Source organism: Microcebus murinus, chromosome 18 (genome assembly GCF_040939455.1).
Source record: "Microcebus murinus isolate Inina chromosome 18, M.murinus_Inina_mat1.0, whole genome shotgun sequence".
NCBI classification, from domain to species: Eukaryota; Metazoa; Chordata; class Mammalia; order Primates; family Cheirogaleidae; genus Microcebus; species Microcebus murinus.
Genome location: NC_134121.1, coordinates 34,437,370 through 34,458,435, shown reverse-complemented (window position 1 = coordinate 34,458,435; position 21,066 = coordinate 34,437,370). Strand labels below are relative to the sequence as shown.

The 21,066-nt window shown below is 42.7% G+C and overlaps 1 protein-coding gene across 2 annotated transcripts in view; it reads left to right on the top strand.

Annotated features, from left to right (window-relative positions):
• The window catches only part of HLF (HLF transcription factor, PAR bZIP family member), a 54,723-nt gene extending 42,516 nt beyond the window's left edge, over window positions 1-12,207 (top strand). The window contains exons 3-4 of one of the 2 annotated variants that reach the window (XM_012779669.2): window positions 6,817-7,037; window positions 11,866-12,207. In XM_012779669.2, the coding sequence (XP_012635123.1) occupies window positions 6,817-7,037; window positions 11,866-12,081 (437 nt within the window). In that variant the 3' untranslated portion in view covers window positions 12,082-12,207. Of the gene's footprint in view, window positions 1-6,816; window positions 7,038-11,862 lie in introns of both variants that reach the window. The other variant, XM_012778939.2, reaches the window with a different exon arrangement.
• The last annotated feature ends 8,859 nt before the right edge of the window (window positions 12,208-21,066 follow it).

The following is a 21,066-nucleotide window of genomic DNA, read 5'->3' as shown; positions in this document are numbered from 1 at the left end:
GTTCAGGTGATTCAGGCTGACCTAGGCTGGCCTGTTCCGTGTGTCCTTTATCCTCCAGCAGGCGAGACCCAGAATGTCTATTGTGATGACAAAATGCTTCAAAGAGGCAGAAATCTCAGAGCCTCTTTAGGCCCAGCCTTGGAACGGACACTATCACTTCTGCCACGTTCTCTTGGCCAGTGCAAGTCAGGAGGCCAGCCCAGATGCAAGGGCTAGGGACACAGCCTCTGCCTGCACCTGCAAGTCACATGAAATAGGACATGGGTGGAGGGAAGGATGAGACGTTTGGCCATCAAGCCATTAGTACTCTGCCTACTTGTTGGACAAAATAACAGGTTCCTGCCATTAGAATGGAAACTGGCTAATCTGGCCTCAGAGTCCAAAAAGTCCGTATCTTTAGGCTATACTTCTGAGGTTTTTATTTAATCTCTGTACATATTATGAGTGTGTCTTTGTTGACCTTATTGTGTTACTACAGTCTGCTTAATCAGTTGGCTCCCTGAAATATGAAGGGATTTTTCAGAGGCAGAAGTGGTTTGTAGTGAAGTAGGTCGTAAACTCTGATGATGATTTCTTCTGAAAGCAGAAGATGCCAAGAGGGTAAAAGGTGCAGTTTCAAACTCGAATTATAGGTGGGTGTCATGGCATGTGCCTGTAGTCCCAGCTACTTGGGAAGCAGAGGTGGGAGGATCTTTCGAGCTGTGGAGTTTGAGGCTGTAGTTTGCTATGATTGTGCTACTGCATTCCAGTCTGGGTGACACAGCAAGACACTGTCTTGTAAAAAAAGAAGAAGAAACAAAGCCAAATTATGACCGTCTTGGGTCCAGGAGCTCATGACAAGCAAATAGACCCTAAACTGGTGACAGGAAGGAGGGGAGAAGTAGGCAGGCACGAAAGATTTGGGACCAAACTTGGAATCACAAGGAGTTTCACTTATCAGTTCTAAAGGGAACCCTTTGGCCAAAATAAAAGTCATTTGCTTTTCTCAATGGGGGGTAATGTTTGTCAGCTGCCTAATGCTCATCAGTGATAAATATTAGGGTATGGTATCTGTTTTGACATTACTGCTGCACGTCTAATGTTGTGTTTATTTAACTGCCTGATTGTGGAGCACTCAGAAAGGTTAGAGGTGTTGTAATTAGCCTTGAGGACTATACATAGAACTATAATTTATTAATTTGATATAGTCATAAATTAAAGAGATAAACCATTGACTTGAGAAGAGATAAGGACACATTTGCTCCTGCTCCCATCCGTTGATGACTGTTAGCTAATCAGCTAGTTGAACATGAGCTGCTAAATTCTTGCGAAAGTATGTAAGAATATGAAACATCCTATTTTCAGTTACAGCATTTGGAGATTTAGTCATGCCTAATCTGTGACAAATGTAGAGGCCAACTTTGGGTTTGAAGGTGACGTTTAATCTCTTTCCAGATTTCATTACACCCTTTGTTCCACCCTTTCCTCCAAAAACCCTGCTTGGTCCTTCTGGAAGTGACTTTCATCAAGATGCTAAAACAATGTTCCAGCAAACTGCACAGTCTGCATGATGGGGTTGATCTTGTCCACTCTGGATCTTTTAAATAAAGCCTTGGAGAAACACTGAGCTCAGACTTAACAAATATAAAAGAAAATCACACGATTCTCTCAATAAATACTAAAAAGGCATTTGAGAAAATTTAATACATTGTTTCTGATTGAAAAAAAAAAAAAAACTCTCAATAGGGCTGGAAGGGTTGGAACCTCCTTGGTTTGTCAAACAGTATCCGCTAAGATTCTAGAACAAACCTTCATACTGAAGGGTGTGGATAATTGAAAGTATTTTTCATTAAAGTCTGGGATAAACAGCGATCACTAGCGTCACCCCCTTTTACTCCTCATTGTCTTGAGGAGCCTAGCTAATGCAGTGAGATCGAAAATTTAAAAAAAGAAAGTAGAAATTATAAACATTGAAAGGAAGCCACTACTGTCCATAGAGGCAGAAGGTAAGATTATCCTCCTAAAAGCTAAGAGGAGGTAGAACTATTAGAACTAATAAGAGAGTAAAGTGGCTGGATTTAAACCCAGCATTTTAAAACCAGTATTTTAAAACCAGTAGCTTCCCATGTACCAGCACTAACCAGTAGGAAACAGGAGAACTTACACTAGTAACAACTCTTATAAAACATTTAAGGAATAAACTTAGCAAAAATGTGAAAGGCTAAGATGAACAAAACTATAAAACTCAGCTGATAAATGTAAACAAAAAAAAACCCAAAATAAAAATGGAGAGCATATGATGGGTATAGTCAATATTTTAAAGATAGTTGTCTTCAAATTAACATATGGCTTTCACACAATCCTAATTTAAAAATCCCAACAATAATTTCACATATAATTTAACAAATATATTCTGAAACTTTTCTAGAAGAGTATATATATAAAAATATCCAAGAAAATTTTCTAAAAAGAACACCTGGGGAGGCAGAACTTGCCTTATCAAATATCAAACCTTACTAATATCATTATATATTAAGACATTTGGAAAACATTAGGTAATAGCCTTTGCTTATGCTGTACACCAAAATAAATTCTAGATGACTCAAATTATAATATAAAACAGCTATAGTTATATTAAAGTATAGAGTAATATACACATATACAGATATTTATGTATTTACACATATGTGTGTGTGTATATAAAATATAATTTTGAGATAAAGTATGAAAGAAGCCATAAAAGAAGATTTTGGTATATTACTATATTACAATGTAAAATCTCTTAATAGTGAAAAACTCTATAAGCATATTTAGAATACAAACAACTGTATGGGAAAAAAATATTTGTTATAGTAGACAAAACAGATGAAGAGATTATATCCATAGCCTAAAAAGAGTTCTTAAAAATGAATAAACAAAACCCACTTTAAAAGACGTGAAGAGGTAGTATGCAGGGAAGCAGCAAATGTCCAGTAAACATGTGAGATTTCCAGTGTCACTAGTAACTAGAGAGACGTAAATTAAAACAATAGTGATATTTGTGCGTATTGGGTTGGCAACATTTTAAAAATTAATATTTAATTGTGGGAAATATGTATTCTCATAAATGTTGGTGCAAGTATAAATTAGGTATGACATTTTTGGTGCACAATTTGGCAGTACAGTTAGAAATATAAAATGTACATGCCTGGCTGGGCGTAGTGGCTCACGCCTGTAATTCTAGTGCTCTGGGAGGTCGAGGTGGGAGGATCTCTTGAGGTCTGGAGTTTGAGACCAGCCTGAGCAAGAGTGAAACCCTGTCTCTACCAAAAAAAAAAAAAATGGAAAATAGCTGAGATGGTGGTGCTCACCTATAGTCCCAGCTACTTGGGAGGCTGAGGCAGGAGGATCACTTGAGCCCAGGAGTTTGGGGTTGCAGTGAGCTATGATAATGCCACTGCACTCTACCCAGGGTGACAGAGCGAGACTCTGTTTCAAAAAAACAAACATGTAAATGCCTTTTTTGTGAGCAGTCCCACTAATAGAAATCTCTTCTACAAAAATATACACCTAAAAATGCATCAGCTGGGGAGTGATGCAATGAATTATATGTCCAAACTATGGAATACTACTCACTCTTTAAAATGAACCAAGTAGTTCTATTTGTACTAACATTGGAAACTACATATGGTATGTTGATATATTGGAAAAGTAATTTAAGATATGTGGGTAGTATAATCCCATTTGGGTTAAATCATTTATGTGTGAAAACCGAGACATAACGGGTTCATGTCAAGCATTTAAGGTTGGTCACCTCTGGGGAGAGCAGTGAGAGGGACCGAAGTGAGAGGAAAGTAGCAAGAACCCAGACTTAGACTTTCTTGACACATTTCTGTACTTGAGATTTCTTATATTCAAATTTTGACAATCCACAAAAGATAGGAAAAAAAAATACCCATTACCCAGTGATATTATGGACATTTTGGAATAAAGGGGGAAAAATGAGTCCAGCAGAGTTAATTCAGTAGAAAGTGTAGGTAAATAAGACAGCACGAAGGTATTTGGGGGTGGGGGGAAGGGTTGGCTTTGTTTCCGAGGTCCTTTGCCGTTTGCTGTTTGATGCCCGGAAAGCCACAGGGCTTGTCTGCGGCCCACTTAGGTTTCTCCATTCTGCAGGTGGGGCTGACCTACTTCCGTTGGGCGAGGGGGCTGGGAAGAAAGCATGTCGAGAAAGGTGCCGCCTAAATGGGAAGTGTTGTTGTTAGAATGTCCATGAATGAATGTCGGAGTCCAGTGTCTCCGAGGGCCGCCGTTAAATGAGGAATGCTCTTTGTAGAAGCTGAACTCTGAAGTAGGCACCATGGTGAGGAGTCAGGTGGGATAAAATAAATAAAACATGAAAGACCATGTCACCGGTGTGGTGGAGGAGGAGTGTGTGTGTGTGTGTGTGTGAGAGAGAGAGAGAGAAAGAGAGAAGCTTAGGAACATATATAAAATAATAAAGGAGAACATTTTAACATAGCATAATAAACAGAATCCTGAAGTACTAAGGAGGAACTTGAAGTTTGAAGTAACTCGGGGCAATTAGTTGGGGGAGTCTGAAGAGATGCTTCCAGAGGCTAGGAGGCGGGCAGGTGCATATGCCTGTGTGAATGTGGGGGATGGGGTGAAGGGGCCTTGGGTAGCTTTGTTATCAAGTTCAAAGAGAGTTTCTAAAGAGAAAATAAAATTCCCATTTGACTCAGATGTGGTTCATTTTCTCAGGCAATGTCAAGAGGCGCAAGATCAAATCTAGCTTGTCACCATCCAGCACAGAGCTCAGCAGTCTCTGGGAGCTGGAGCCGAGCCGCGCTTGGCTAATGAGAAATCTCTGTCCGCCGCCAGCGCCTCAGGGCCCATCTCTTCCTCTTTGGCAAGCAGGATACAAAGAGAGCTCAAAGCAGAGCAGGGACCTAGAAGGTCACCCAGAGCATTCATTCTGCAAGCTCCCCACCAGGCCCTTCCAGAAGACAGACGAGCACGGTTTCACAGTTTTGCTAGAATCCGAGCCAATGGCTCCGTGCTTTGGCCTGGGGTAGGTTTTAACAGAACCTAAAGCATACTTCACACAGGGACCTACCATTGGCAGTGAGGAAGAGGAGGAGATGGGCCAAACACAGCTGAGCTGTATCCTCTCATTTATTTTCTGGGCGTGAAAGGAGCGATTGTAAAATTCCGATGAAACGAGAAGTTAAGATTCAGAGCTCCCAGCATAAACATTTGGGTCTGTTATTAAGTTCACTTTACCAGTAAGACACATTCAGACACACAATAACCCTATTGTTCTGTGACTGTTTGTGCATTTCAGTGGTTTGGCCCCTAGAACCCTCTGAGTGGAAGTTAGGTTGTCTCCATTTTGTCCTTTATAACTGCAGTCCCCAAGCCCCCAGGCTATGGACAGGTACAGGTCTGTGGGTCTGTTAGGAACCGGGCCCCACAGCAGGAGGTGAGCGGCAGGTAAGCAACCAAAGCTTCATCTGTATTTACAGCTGCTCCCCATCACTGGCATCACCGCCTGAGCCCCACCTCCTGTCAGATCAGTGGGGGCATTAGATTCTCACAGAAGCTCCAACCTGCACATGCAAGGGATCCAGGTTGTGTGCTCCTTATAAGAATCTAATGCCTGATGATCTGAGATGGAGCTGAGGCGGTGTTTCTTGTGCTGGGGAGCGTCTGTAAATACAGATTATCAGTAGCAAAGATGGTTGACTGCAGAGACCATAATAAATCAGTTGCTGCAGACTCATATCAAAACCCTATCAGTGAGTGGCAAGTGACAATGTAATAATAATAATAGAAATAAAGTGCACAATAACTGCACTTGAATCATCCCAAAACCATCTCCCCCCACTGGCCTGTGGAAAAATTGTCTTCCATGAAACTGGTCCCTGGTGCCAAAAAGGTTGGGGACCACTGCTTCATAATATGTTAAATATTGCTTGAACTGGTCCCCTTCTCACCATCTCTACTGCCGCCATTAATGAGTGTGCAGTTTATCACAACAGCTTTGTGTCTGATCTGCTTCCAGCTGTGCTCCCTGCAATCCATTCATCACACTGCCGGAGTCTGCTTTCCAAACTCCAGCTGTTTTTCACTTCACAGCTCAGAATCCCTCAGTGACATTCAGGGCCTTCTATCATATCCCCACCGCCCACCTTCTCAGCTTACGCCTCTGCCTACTCCATATTGTCTTCTGATTGTGTGCGACAGCTACCCAAGACTATTTGTGGTTCATCAAAAACGCAAACCTCTGTCCTGTGTTTGTGCCTGGAATACCGTTTTAGCTAATTACTGTTTGTCTTAAGACACAGCTATGCCAAGTGTCACCTCTAGGAAGTGCTCCCTGACCTCCTCTGTGTTTCCCCACACCCTGGAAGCACACGAGGTTTACTTCCATCCCAGCACCTGCACTCTATCCTAACTGGCTAGTCTGTCTCCCTCATTCACCTGAAAACACCTTGAAGGTAAAAGTCATGTAGTTCTATGCATTGCACTTTGCAGAGTGCCTGGCACATAGTTGGTGCTCTGTGAATGTGTGATAGGAAAGAATGAATGTGTATGTCTTGAATTGTTTCTCCCCCTCCAGTTTGTGAACATGTGTATGTGGGTCTTTGTTGTGCTTGGTAGGACATGAATCAAGTTATACTCAGCCCACTATGTTCTCAGAAACATGGGGAGGATGAGTTGGATAAATGATGTTAAGGTGAGATATATAAGTGAGTTGAAGACTCTTGCCACTCATCCCACAGCACTATTTAAGTAGCTGCCTACTGGGTCTCCCTAGTGTGTTCCTGAATTAAAACTCCTGTGTCGTTCCAGGTCAGCTGTTGCCAGCAAACCGCAATACACCGAGTCCCATCGATCCTGACACCATCCAGGTCCCGGTGGGTTATGAGCCAGACCCGGCAGATCTCGCCCTCTCCAGCATCCCTGGCCAGGAAATGTTTGACCCTCGTAAACGCAAGTTCTCCGAGGAAGAACTGAAGCCACAACCTATGATTAAGAAAGCTCGCAAAGTCTTCATCCCTGATGATCTGAAGGTAAATTGGAACTGGTAATCAGGCTTTGGGAGAATGGAGAGTGGGCTGGAGAAGGAAATTGAAAGAGTGTCCCCAAGGAAGAGCGTAGAAGCTAATGCATGAAGGACTTGTGATTTCTGACCCTGTTTCTTGGCATGTGACTTCTAGGCAAGTTGCTTCCTCTCTGGGTGTCTTCTGAAATATGCTTTTGTGTCTTGATACTGAACAGAAATAAGGAGCAGTGGTGAAATGTGGGAGTGATTTTAAGCCCATGAAGGAAGCAAACTTGCTACTATCTGCAAGGAAACACAAAAGTCTAATAAAATACAGTCAAAATCTTTCCAGGTTGGAAAGAGAAAGAAAACTATTTGGAAAAGGGCATCTGGACTTCCAAGGGTTACCTTCCTTTTGGGAGATTTGTTGATAATTAGCTGCTGCCATTTCCCTTTAGACTTCAGGGAATCACAGCCAGAGTCAGGACCTCCTCCAGATTGCAAACCTTGGATGACCAGGGTGGGGGTTTGTGAAGGAAGCTGGTGGGTTCCCTGACACTGTTTATGTCACTTCATGTCTCAAGTAATGATCACTTGAGTATACCAATAAAAGGTCAATTGTGGGTTGGTGTTCTCCACTATGTGGAAGGGACACATTATTTATAAAGGGAACTAGATTTACCTTGGGACGTCAAATATTATTATAACTTAAAACAAAATTAATCTGACACATGATACTTGAAAAGTAGAATTTTTTCCCAAAATTAGGCCATGTCTGCAAAGATGAAAACAGGAACCACCTTTGGCCATTACTTAGGACTTTTTGTGTTTATGGTTCTTCCCAATCACATGGACAATAGAGATATGATTAAATGTGGTTAACCAGGCATTCTGGGCCCTTTTCTAATATCTGACCCCCATTTCTCAAATGGTTCCTGTGCAGAGACATTCCCCAGGTAGGGAAATGGGAGATTGAGACATTACCTGAACTGATTTAGATCAGTTGTTCCTGCTTTTCATATGTAGAAGGAGCTCAAAAGGCAGAAGTACCTGGAAGATTTAATCACCGCTGTCATCCACATACCTGAGATTGCCTTAATTAATGCAGAATGGAAAAATGTCAGGGCTGAAAGGGACCTTAGAGATTCATTAGTCCAAAGTTACCATCTTGCAGTTGAATAAATGGAGAAGCAGAAAGGTGAAGTCAGGTAAACTATGCCTGTTAGAAGAAGGCTTAGCCTGGCTCCCAGGTTGTTTAGCTTCTAGAAAGGTCATGGTAGCATTTTGGCCCTGAGAAAGGTTACAACAGGGGCCCTTTGGTGACAAATCAATAAACATCTAAACTAGTCAAGGATTGTGATTAGACTGAGATGAGTAAGAAAGTGACACCAGGCGCAGATCCTGGGCAGTTAGGTACCTTCCTCCACTTGGTTGCTTTTCCTACTCTTGTGTTCTTAATGATCCAGTTCTTTTTGTATTTTAGAGGCTCATCTCTTAAACTAAACCAGGGAGCCTATTCAGTATGGATTTCCTCTTCAGTGGAGGGTAGTTTGAAAGGATGCTGCTGGGTAGTAGATAGAACTTCCAGCCAGACCTTCACAAAGTCTCCAGATTTACCTGTTCAAAACAAAGAGCAAGATTACTTAAAAACCCAGGTAACCATGGCAACAAAGAGGCCATGCAAAAACCCTCTGTGCTGGAATTATACATATTACTGCTGTCATGGCCAGGCCTGCCCTTATCACATGGTGGATGAGGAATGGGCAGGAACATTCTCCTGCCAAGTGTCCTTGGATATTTTTTCAGTTGTGGGTGAAGGCTCAAGCCACAGACTGGGAGCTGGTGTGAAGCAGGAAGCAGAGCTGAACCATGTTGCTCCCTCAGGCAGAGAGGACTGAGCTAGGGGTGGGTGGGAGAGAAGGTGTCTGTAGCCCCCAGCATTGGATGAGCAAACCAATTCAATGAAACAGCCGCACAAAGCATGGTCTTCCCGGCAGCTGCCTGAACTTCCCCTCTAGAGCCAGTTCTTTGGGTTAGCGTGCATCCCCTGGGAGAGTTAAGGGATGGCACGTGGGGATTTATAGCCAGAAAGTAGTTTAACCACCTTGATTTCTTAATACGTTTAAGGGTCCATTCATTCACTCAACAATTATTTTTCAAATGCTAGTGTATGCCAAGCCCTGTGTCAGGGGCCAGGGATGCCAAGGGGAGCCAGTAGCAACACTGTCCCTGCCTTTGCGGCACTTGCAGTCTGGTGAGAAAGAGGGAAGGAAGACCTGCCAGGAAGGACAGGGCTGCGCGGGTCCTTGCTGGGTGGGGGTAACTGGGTAGCCAGATGGCATCAGCACCTGGGAGATAGAGGGCAAGGGGCCAGGGCGTGGAGTGCCAACGTATCAGGCCCACTGCAGATGCTGTTTCCGTTTGCCCCCAACCATTGTGTGTGACAAAGGGAGGGAGGCTGGTTTTCCTAGTCCAGGACACTCCTTCTCCCATCATCTCTGCCTTCTGCATCCTCTGCTTCACCCCTGTTCCCAGCTCCCCTCCCACCCGAGAGGTGTGTTTTGCATTCCACACTTCTGCTGGCTCATCTGCATGTGTGGACAGGCGAGGCTAGAAAACAAAAGCACTTTGGAAGTGAGAAGAGCTCTAAGTAAGAGATGGAGACATTGGTTGTTACCCTGAAGTGAGCTGGTCACTCTGGTCCTTAAGACCTGGTCAGTATTGTCCCAGACCACCTAGTCTGTAGCCTGTGAGGGGCTCCCAGTCCCTCCCTGGCATGTGCACAATTTCTAGAGTTTCCCAGGGGTGGGTTCTCATGTTCTTCGTCATCTCTTGTGCTCCTCTTCCCCTGTGTGCAGGTTTTGATACATCCTAAGTCAGCCCCTCTTTGGCATGTTCTTGGATACCACACTCCTGCGCACATTGATGAATTTAATAAATTTACTGGCACTATGGAGAGAGGGAGTGGAATTAGGGCTTCCATAAAATTAATACTGACAACTTGCATCAGAACTGGAGGCTTCTCTGCTGTTGTTAATATGCCTTTGGGTCCCCTCACCACTGACCTGACATCATTGACTCTCCTGGCTCCTCCCAGCCTCTTCCCTCCCTTCCACTTCTCTCCCTCCTTGCAGAAGCACAAACAACAAATTCTACCAACAACCATTGCACACTTGCCCAAGCTTGCTTATCCAAGTGTTCTTCAAAGGACAGCCTCCTCCCTCAGAAGAATTCTGGAACCAGCTATTATGAAGATCATTTTTTTTTCACTCTGGAACACATTATGAAATGTAGAGAAAGCTGGGGGTGCTTTATTTAAGATGATAGTACCAACTTGTGAAGGAGGTTGCCTGCACACACTTTCTATCCCACACTTTCTTTGTGCAGGGCAAATGTCTGTTGAGAGTAACAGGCAGGTCTGGGGGTGGACCACTGACCTTGGACCTTCCTTACAGCCTTGGCCTCAACCCGTGTGACTCCTCCATTGCCAGCTGCCCCTTGGAATCCTGGTGGGGGGTAAGGACTGGCCTCACCCACTTACCACTTACTCTGGGTGGCATGTAACTGCAGGTATTAGGACTGAGGGTTTTGCTGTGGCAAGTTGTTGAAAAAAAAAGGGAGTTGCCACATTTCATCAGGTAGCACTGTCAATGAATTGGGAAGGTCTAAAATAAGACTCACATTTCTTAGTCCTCCTAGGAAGCTTTTCCTCTCTTTTGTTGTGGGGAGGGAGGGATGGAAGAGAAAGGAAGGATTGCTTTCACACTGACCACAGTATTACTCAGGCTAATGCAGGCCTAGATAATGGTTAAACAGGAAATTAGAGTAAATTATTTAAATCCTAGCCACCAATAGGAGTACATTGATTAGTGGCAGGTTAAAGGTATTTTTTTTTAATTTCTATTTTTAATGACCAAAGTGAACATGCCCATTATATAACATTCTAATAGTTCAGAAGGATATAAAATAAAAGGTGAAAGGTCCTACCTCTCTCCTTTCCCTCTCTCCTCCAATCCCTCTTTTAAAGGTACCACTTTTATAGCTTGGTATAAATACCTATGGGCTTCTTTCTATGAATATATAATATTAAGATTTTTAAATCAGACTGGGATGAGACCATACATATTTATCTGCAAATTGCCATTGTCTGCACCCACATAGTGGCATGTCATGAACATCTTTCTGGTTCTGCTGGGTCATTATTTTTAACAGCTACAGAGTATCCCTTTGTGTGACTCTATCATAATGTGTTATTAACTCTCCTACATATAATTAGTTTCTCCCATTTTTTTTTCTATTACAAACAATGTTGCAATAAACATTTTGTGCCTGTGTCTATGTGGACCTGTCCGAAGACTGCTGTGGGATGCTATCTTAGAAGTAGAGTTTCCAGGTCAATCGTAATGCATTGGAACAGCTGATTATCGCCAAATGCCCTTCCAAAAATTTTGTACCAACAACTTGCATCAAAACAAGCATATGAGTGCCCATGGAAGAAAAAGGTTCTTAAAATATGATTTTCAGCAAAGGGAGTAGAGAAAGTTGGAATGTATTTTAAGGAGCGAGGCGAGCCTCTTGCCTTCCTTCAGCCTGTGATCTCTGCCTTGTGGGGCACATACTCTGCTGGGCAGAGAGGAGGGACCTGCTGGGACAGGTTGGTCCCTGCTCCAGGAAGGAAGCCATGGCTCATGGACCATTCTCTCTGACATGCAGAAACCGTAAAGGAAGGAGACACGGTTAAGAAACCTGGGCCGGTGCCTCCACACAACCCTGAAGGCTGCCAGCGCCCTGGCTGACACTGGGCTCTGCTGACATCTAATATCTTGTTTCTTTTTCCCTCTGTAACTAATGAGCAGGATGACAAGTACTGGGCAAGGCGCAGAAAGAACAACATGGCGGCCAAGCGCTCCCGTGACGCCCGGCGGCTGAAGGAGAATCAGATTGCCATCCGGGCTTCGTTCCTTGAGAAGGAGAACTCGGCCCTCCGCCAGGAGGTGGCTGACTTGAGGAAGGAGCTGGGCAAATGCAAGAACATACTTGCCAAGTATGAGGCCAGGCATGGGCCCCTGTAGGATGGCATTTTTGTGGGCTGGCTTTTGAATAGGTGGACAGTTTGTTTCCTGTCTGATAGCACCACACCCAAACCAACCTTTCTGACATCAGCACTTTACCAGAGGCATAAACACAACTGACTCCCATTTTGGCATACATCTGTGTGTGCGTGTGCGTTTGTGTGTGTGTGTGTATGTGCTTGTGCTCATGTGTGTGGTCAGCAACGTGTGTGTGTGCGTGCGTGTTCCTTTGCACTTGCCATTTTAAGATAGCCCTCTCATCGTCTTTTAGTTCCAAAAAAGAAAGGTGCCATGTTTCTACTAGACTTTGGAGCCCTCGCGTGGGTTTCCCGCCCTCACCCTTCTTCTCCACTCCTGCCCTTTCTGCATTGCTCCGTGTTCGAGCTTACCTACTCCTCCAGGACTCTCTGCTTGGATTCACCAAGAAGGGGCCCTGGTTAAATAGTGGATCTCAGTTTTTAAGAGTACAAGATTTTGTTTCTGTTTAATCTGTAAGTTGCCATGCTAATAAGGTGCACAAACTAACTTATCACTACACTGCAGCTCTCTTCCTTTATAGGTTGCTTTCTTCTTATTTTCAGTTTTGGTGATAATTGTCTTCAAATTTAAAGTGCTGTTTAGATTTATTAGATCCCATATTTACTTACTGCTATCAACTAAGTTTCCTTTTCAATTCTACCAACCCCAGATAAGTAAGAGTACTATTATAGAACACAGAGTGTGTTTTTGCACTGTCTATACCTAAAGCAATAATCCTATTGTACGCTAGAGCATGCTGCCTGAGTATTACTAGTGGACGTAGGATATTTTCCCTACCTAAGAATTTCACTGTCTTTTAAAAAACAAAATTAAAGTAATGCATTTGAGCATGATCAGAACATCCCTAGGACAAGGAAGCAGAGGGAAATGGGAGGTCTAAGAATGAGGGGTTAATTTATCAGTACATGAGCCAAAAAAATGCGTCTTGGACTAGCCTTTGACATCGATACGTTTGGTTTTGTTGTCTCCCCTCTCCCATACCCCATCCCACTCCCACTTTTCTATTAACTTTTTCCACATCCCTCTTGATATTCAAAACAATTCAATTACTTAAGATTCAGTTTTCCCATATTTTTTTTTGGTAATACATATATTTTTGTGAATTATACTTTTGCTGTTTTTCAAAAAGCAGTTAATTGAGTTAAGTTGATGTTTTTGTAAGACCCTTTTTCCTAGTGGTGTCCTTTTTGAATGCCTCATAAATTAATGATTCTGGCGCTTATGTTTCTTATTCTCTGTTTGCTTTTGAACGTATGTGCTCTTTTAAGTGGACTTCTGAAAAATGAATGTAAAAGACACTGGTGTATCTCAGAAGCGGATGGTGTTGTCACAAACTGTGGTTTAATCCAATCAATTTAAATGTTTACTATAGACCAAAAGGAGAGATTATTAAATTGTTTAATGTTTATACAGAGTAATTATAGGAAGTTCTTTTTTGTACAGTATTTTTCAGATATAAATACTGACAATGTATTTTGGAAGACATATATTATATATAGAAAAGAAAAAAAGGAAAACTATTCCATGTTTTAAAATTATATAGCAAAGATATATATTCACCAATGTTGTACAGAGAAGCCGCGCTTGGGGGTTTTTGAAGCGTTTAATATTTTAAGCCTATCACTGACACATCAGCATGTTTTCTGCTTTAAATTAAAATTTTATGACAGTACCGAAGTTTGCCATGACGAATCCTGCTCCGAAATACATAAGGAGCTTTCTTGTTTCTTATTAGGGCCTTCAGAAAGAAGTCAGCGAAAATCACCCAAAAGCACAAAATGGATTTTAGTCAAATATTTATTGGATGATACAGTGTTTTTTTAGGAAAAGCATCTGCCACAAAAATGTTCACTTCAAAATTCTGAGTTCCTGGAATGGAGCGTCACCGCCAGTGCCCCAGACAGTTCTGTGCCTGTCTGGGGGCCCCTGCGTCCTACGCAGTGCGTGAGGTCGATACGGGTGCTATGTGTACGGTTCGTGATGTGACAGATGTCTTGACTTTACAGGTGACCGTTCCTTTGTTTCATTGAGTTGTATAATGTCAAGAGATTCTGCTATTACCGCAAAGAGACATTTTGTGCTACATTAAAATACCCTTTCCTAGATGGAATTTTCTAGTTTCCTGCCTCCAGATTATCTAATTCTTTAATGAGCTGGCGGTGTCCTTATCAATCTGTCAGTAGTGATTCCCTCGTAGTGTCATAGCCTCGGGAAACTCGACCAGTAGGATGTTCCTCCAAGGAATCCATTTTTTTCCCAAGCTACAGACAATGACAAGAGACAGGGGGGAGCGCTGGAATCGAAATACATTGTGCTAGTGAATAACTAACAAAATAAACAAACCCTTTGGCAATCTTAAGCAGAACCGAAGAAGAGATGCTCAGGAAGAGACACAAGTGGACGTAGAGTTGGCCGTTTTACAGGCAAAGAGGCTAATTGCAGAGTTGTTAAATGCCAGTAGTCATTAAAACAAAACCATTATATCTTTCCGTGGAGAAGTGTTGAAGGATTGTACCGTGGACCATCCAAAGTGATGGCAGTATCAAATGGTAGCTGAAAAAGAAAGAAACAAAAAACAACTATATTTGAGCACTGGTCTTTCTTGGAATTAGATGATTATATAAAAATGAGTATCACAAATGTTTTCTGCAGAAGAAATAAAAGGATCATAATAAAACGTATTCTTTTGTGTGCCAGGAGAGGTTTCAGAAACCTACCTCGTCTTAAATATTTAAACACTTTGGAGTCTGTACAGGTGCCTTATACGTAGGTCATTCTCATGACACACACACAGGAACGCTCACTCCTGGACTGGCTGCCTGCGTGTCCAGGGACGTTAACTAGGAAATGAGGCAGAGCTGCTCAGTGGAGAGGGAAGCCATGGCTTAACTTTGAGTGACATGGGTCAACCCAGGTCAAAAGAGTGCCTGCAGACTGCAGCTATTATAAGAGTCCTATTGTCATTTTTCCACCTTTTCATCCTAAGCAACTTCCAGAGATTAATTATTTGGCTATTAAAAATGAATCCAAGTCATATCATGCTGACATCCTTTAGACACGATTTAAAATGAGCAGCATAGGATGACCTGGTTGGATCACATTGTTGTTTCTTTTTACTAGAATTGGCAAAGGCAAAAATTGACCAGCATCTCTTTCTGCAGGTACTACCTTGAGGAAAGAGGTAGAGGATGGGAGGGCTGTAAATGATCCCTTCTTCCTCTTGAGAAAGTGGCCACTGTGGGCAATACAAAAGCCACAGAAGGCAAGATTGTGATAGGCCTTTTGTCTTCAAATACAACAGGCCTCCCTGGATCCACCCCTCCGGACAGAAGGCCCGTTTGTTTGAGGAGAATGCAGATGGAATTCTGGCATTGGGTGAATGGGAAGCCGAAGTAGATCACCCAGGGAATCCTGCTAGCCCACTGGTTTTGCCAGGGAACTCAATAATTCCAAATGTACAATACATCTAGAAGGTCCAGGGTCTGTTTTCAGCAGAGTCAAGAAGAATTGTAAGTGGTGTCCTCCCCCTGTGCCCCAGGGTAAAACAACAGACATTCTATAAAATGCAAAATTATACTTCACTTTTTCTAATAGTTCATCTAACTTTCCCCTAATGTTCCTTTTGGGAAAACTCAAACTTTATCATAGTCCATTGGAGCGATCCCAAGGCAGGCAGACTTGGCCTGCTTGTCTGCGCGTGGCGGGTGGAGACCTGGATTCAACACTGGGGGCAGCAGCCTGCAGGTGCCCAGGGCTGGGTGTTCTGCCCTCCACATGGTGGACACCTTCCACCTCAGTCTGCTTCACTTCCGGCTCAGGGCTCCTATGTACCCCCCACTGGTGAGGCCAAGATCTCCTCCAGGGTTTTCCTATTATGAATAATGTCACTTAAAAAAATGAGCAAAGCCTTATCTGAATCCGGATTTAGCAACTAAAGTCAATATGTTTTGCAGGGGGGCCAAATGTGTGTAGGGGTGTGTGTGTGTGTGTGTGTGCATGAATATTTAGGTTGACATAAAATCTTTAATTTTTGAGCACCTTACCAAACATAACAATAATCTATTATCCTTTTGGCAACACCACAAAGATCGCATCTGTTAAACAGGTACAAGTTGACATGAGGTTAGTTTCATTGTACACCATGATACTGGTGGTATTTATGCTATTAAGTCCAAACCTTTATCTGTCTGTGATTCTTAATGTTCAATAAACTTTGAATTTTTTTCCTTTCTTTCATGTATTTTTGTTAACAGCTAGCAATTGGATTGTGTTCACACCTCAACCAAGAGACCATTTACAGAGGTTAATTACATAGATGATAAAATGATACTGCTATCTAATTAGCAATAAATTAACACTTATTGAGTACTTATGTGCCAGACACTGTACTAAACACTTACATGGAATATTTTATTTAATCCCATATCAACCCTATACGGTAAGGACAACTGTTATCCCCATTTCCAGAAGAGAAAATTGAAGGTTGGGGGATTAAGTAGCTTATCTGACCTTACATATAGGTATAATAGAAGTGGCTAAGACGAATTCTGATCCACTGAATGGACATCATTTAGAGGAGTGATTCCCAAAAGCCAGTCCAGAGACTATTTTCTTGTTGGATATATAAAAATCATATGGGAACATATTACAGAAATAGAGATCCAAGATTCTGAATCAGTAGATATGGGATGGGGCCCAGAAATCTGAATTTTTAAATGGTCCCAGCTAACTCCCATGTGCAGCCAAGTAATTGCACTCAAGGATTTATAGTCTTGGCATTAAATTTGAGTCCATGACCCTTGGGGGACCCATGTAGCAGTTTCAGAGATTCCATAATTACCTGAAATTGTTTGCAACATTTTTTGTGTATAAACACATACTTATTTTAGTGTCTAGAAGACTTCACAGCTTTCTCCCTGCCTCCCATGAAGGAATCTGTAATGCAAGATGGAATAAAACCCCTGATTTATCAGAAGGCTGACGCAGAGCAGTGGTTCCAGCCCTGGGGAGTGTAGAACGCTGGCAGTGTGTGGGCTGCAGCTCAGGCCAAGGGACTCAGCATCTCTGGCATAGCAAGAAGGCAGCTTCATGGTGAGGAGCACAATTCTGGATTGTCACCTAGCAGGTGTGTGACCTTGAGCAGCTTCTAAACATTTTGAGGGGTTTGAGGAGAACTAATAACAAATGCATAGTCCTTGCACATCATCACATCATAGGCCCTCGACGAATAACTGCATGGGGGCCAGGGGAGTGGAAAGTATTCCTTGAGCACTTTTTCCAGTTCAGTATTTCAGATCATTTGTTCCTTCAAAGAGGACAGGAAATAATCCTCTGCTCACAGGATGCAGCAGGGTGGCTGACGGTGTGGGAATAAGTGATACCCTTCTAGCAGATCCTAAACTATCACCAGCTTTGTGCACCAGGTCAATGGGCACCCGACACCTGATGGCACCTTCTCATTTAGATTGAGCAGGTACAAGTTAGGGTTCAGCTCTATTTTCATCATCAAACACTTTCCTCAAAGGAATAGGCATGGAGACTTAAGCTTAAGATCCTTTGGGGGTAACTGATTGTACATTTGTAGCTTAAGATTCTTTCAGGGCAGCTGATTGTATATTTGGCATCTTCCAAATCTCTTAGAGGAAATGACTTCATGCCTGGAGAGCATTCGGACTCCAAGATGGCAGGAACTGATACAAAGCCATACGGCGTGGACTCCCAGTCACATGCGAGCCCTCAGACTCTGGGGGCCTGTCACATGCTGCCTGAGTGGGGTGGTTCTTCCATCCACATTTAAAACATAACTAACCACCCAACCAACAATCCCTTCTCTTCAAAGCATATGAATTCAATTCCCTCTTTGAAAGTCATTGGCTTAGAAGTCTCTTTGGACATCTTTAGCCAGGAACTGGGTGAGAATTATTTGAAATCTTGCCTTTGAGGTCAGGAAATGGCTTCTTGGTAATAAATCAAAAGGACTTTTTAGAGGAGAAAGGTCCAATCAAAGGTGTTAAGTATCCTCTGCCTCTCTGATCTTTAAGTCAGTAAAAACTTCAGTCTAAAGCCCCTGTCTCTAATGACTTCTCATCCTGCAAAGCCTGGCACAGAACAGTGTGAAGAGCTAACAGTTACTGAGTCCTAAACCTGTACCTTCTACATCTCATTTAATCCTCACACTACAAATCGGTGCTATCTTTGTCCCTGTTTAGTGGGTGAAGAAGCAGGCTTATGGAAATCGAGTCATTGGAATTTAAACCTAGACCAAAGCCTGACTCCAGAGTTTGACAGGGGTAGGAAGCATGTCAAAGGTTTACCAAACCCATCCTTCTTTCCTTCTGGACATTCACCCTAGACCATGCAACCAAATTCTGCCAAGTGAGCTATAAGCAGTAGTAACCATGGTGCCACTTCCATACATGTTGCCACCTGCTGCAAAGTGGGGAAGATAGAGACTAAGAAGGAAGGGACCCAGGCCCCTGAGTCACTGAATGTTACACAGTGGAAGACAACACTTCCCTGTGTCAAACCCTGGGGTTGGTTGTTGCAGTGGCCAGCCTGCCCTGACATAGGAGCCTTCTTCTGAGGCCCAGGGTCTTTATCAGAGGTCTTGACGTCTTTGCCAGGCTGTGGCTCCTGGTTGGAATCCAGGTTCATCACCTCTCACATACATGACTTTGAGGTTTGCCCACCTTCTGAACAGACCCCCTACCCTGGTTCTGCTCAGCCTGCTGGGTTGGACCTTCAGAATGTCACCGCCTACATCATGTTTCAGTTCGTCCAGCATTTGAACACCATCTGGAGCTGTCCGGTTGTCCTCAAGGGAATCAGCCTCTACATCCAGATCCGCTTTCCTACTCTTCATCTTCTGAGGCCAGAGTCTCTCCCTGGCCACCCAGCCCCTCCTCCATCCGCAACCCCAGATGTTCATGTACTAAGCTAGAGATGAGGCCTACAATTTTGAAGACAAGTGCTCTGGTCTTCAAACATTTTGCTCACATACTCCCTGAAATTCTTTTTAAACGATGAACCCACATTGTACATTACAAAGTTGACTACTAAAATTTTTCAGCGCATGTTTAAATAGTTGCAAAGGATATAAGATCTGCTTTAAGTATTGGCATTTAAAAATAAACTATGATGTGACTCTTTTTAATATATCCAATGAACTATAAAAACCCCAATAATTTGTTACCTATCAACATCCATTTGCAAAATGCAGTTGGAATTTGTACATCACTTCTCTTTCTACTTAAAACCGTTATTTCCATTCTATGTTCCCTTGCTGAATTTATCATGTTATATATATATATATTTACATATATGTAATATATATATATATTTAGTCAAAGTCTCACTGTGTTGCCCAAACTACAGTGCCGTGGCGTCAACCTAGCTCACAGCAACCTCAAACTCCTGTGCTCAAGTGATCCTCCCGCCTCAGCCTCCTAAGTAGCTGAGACTACAGGCATGCGCCACCATGCCCGGCTAAATTTTTGTATATTTATTTTTAGTTGGTCAATTAATTTATTTCTATTTTTAGTAGAGACAGGGGTCTTGCTCTTGCTCAGGCTGGTTTCAAACTCCTGACCTGAGCCATCATCCTGCCTTGACCTCCCAGAGTGTTAGTATTGCAGGCATGAGCTACTGTGCTACATGATATTCATATTTCTCAGTCATAAAACAGTATCTATAGGCTGAGATGGTTAGTTTCATTTTCTCTGAACTCATAAAGTTTAAAAAAATTTTTCTTTAGGTAGATATATGGTTACCTTTTTTACTAGTATACAAACATTAGAAACCACATGTGTACATTAAAATTTTTATAAATAATTATTGTGCTTAAAAAACAAAACTTTAACAGGACTACAAATCTGGGAGGATTAATAAAAATACCAAAAATAACACTTTATAGACAGAAAAGGTTCTCATTGTCCCTTTGTGGGGTGCCCAGACATTTTTTATATCTGGAACTAGAGCCCAGAACTGGAGGAAGATTTAGGATGGGTGGGAAGTAAGCCTGTCTTTAGTAAAGCAGGTGAAATGTGATTGAAAAGAGGGAAGAAAAGAAAAAACAGCCAGCCTGAGGCCTCATCAATAAACACTTGCTCAGGCAGGTCCATTTTAAGAAAAAATACATATAGAAGTTGAGGATCTAGAAATTTCCTTAAAATTTGCCTGTACAAACATATCCCTTGAATGTACTTTGTGCACCGGTCAATGTGTGCCTTGCTGGCTTAATGCAGGGTATCAGAATGGAATCGATGGTGGTCACGAAGCAGAAGGTCATTTGGCCGGGTCTGACATTTTTGAAGGGCCTCAAATTAGGATGCTAGATTCGTCCAGAGATAGAATGACAATTTTTTTTTTTATAACTTTCTTTGGGCATTTTTTTTTTTTATCTTTTGAAATGTGTCTCTTCAAGCCTGTAGAATAGAACTGACCCCAAGCCTCCCTTAACGCTTTGATGGGAAGTCAGGGGCAGGATGTGTGGATCTGGGGAGGCCCCAAAAGGAAGGTGATGGTTGAGCTGAGTGAGGATGAGCAGGAGCTTGTCAGGAAGAGATAGGGAGGGACATTCCAGGTGGTGGCACAGAGGTGAGAGAGAACAGAACAGTCCCATAAGGCAACAGCATGGTTGGCTATGCGCCAACCATGGTATGGGGGTTGGGGGTGGAAAAAGAACTATGGCCAGACCACCAGTGTCCTTGCACACTGCCCTAAGGCCTTTGGACTTTATCTTGACCAGGAGAAGGACATATAAACAGATTCCTATATTAGAAATGTTATACTGGCAGCTCTGTGGAAGATGGATTGCAAGGAATTAAGAAGAGTTGGGGAGTCTTTGAATAAGTCTCTAGGGATGAGATGGATGGATAGATTCAAGAGCTATTTAGGGAGATTGAATCCGCAGGGTTTGGTAGAAGGGGTGAAGGACAGCTCTAAGGT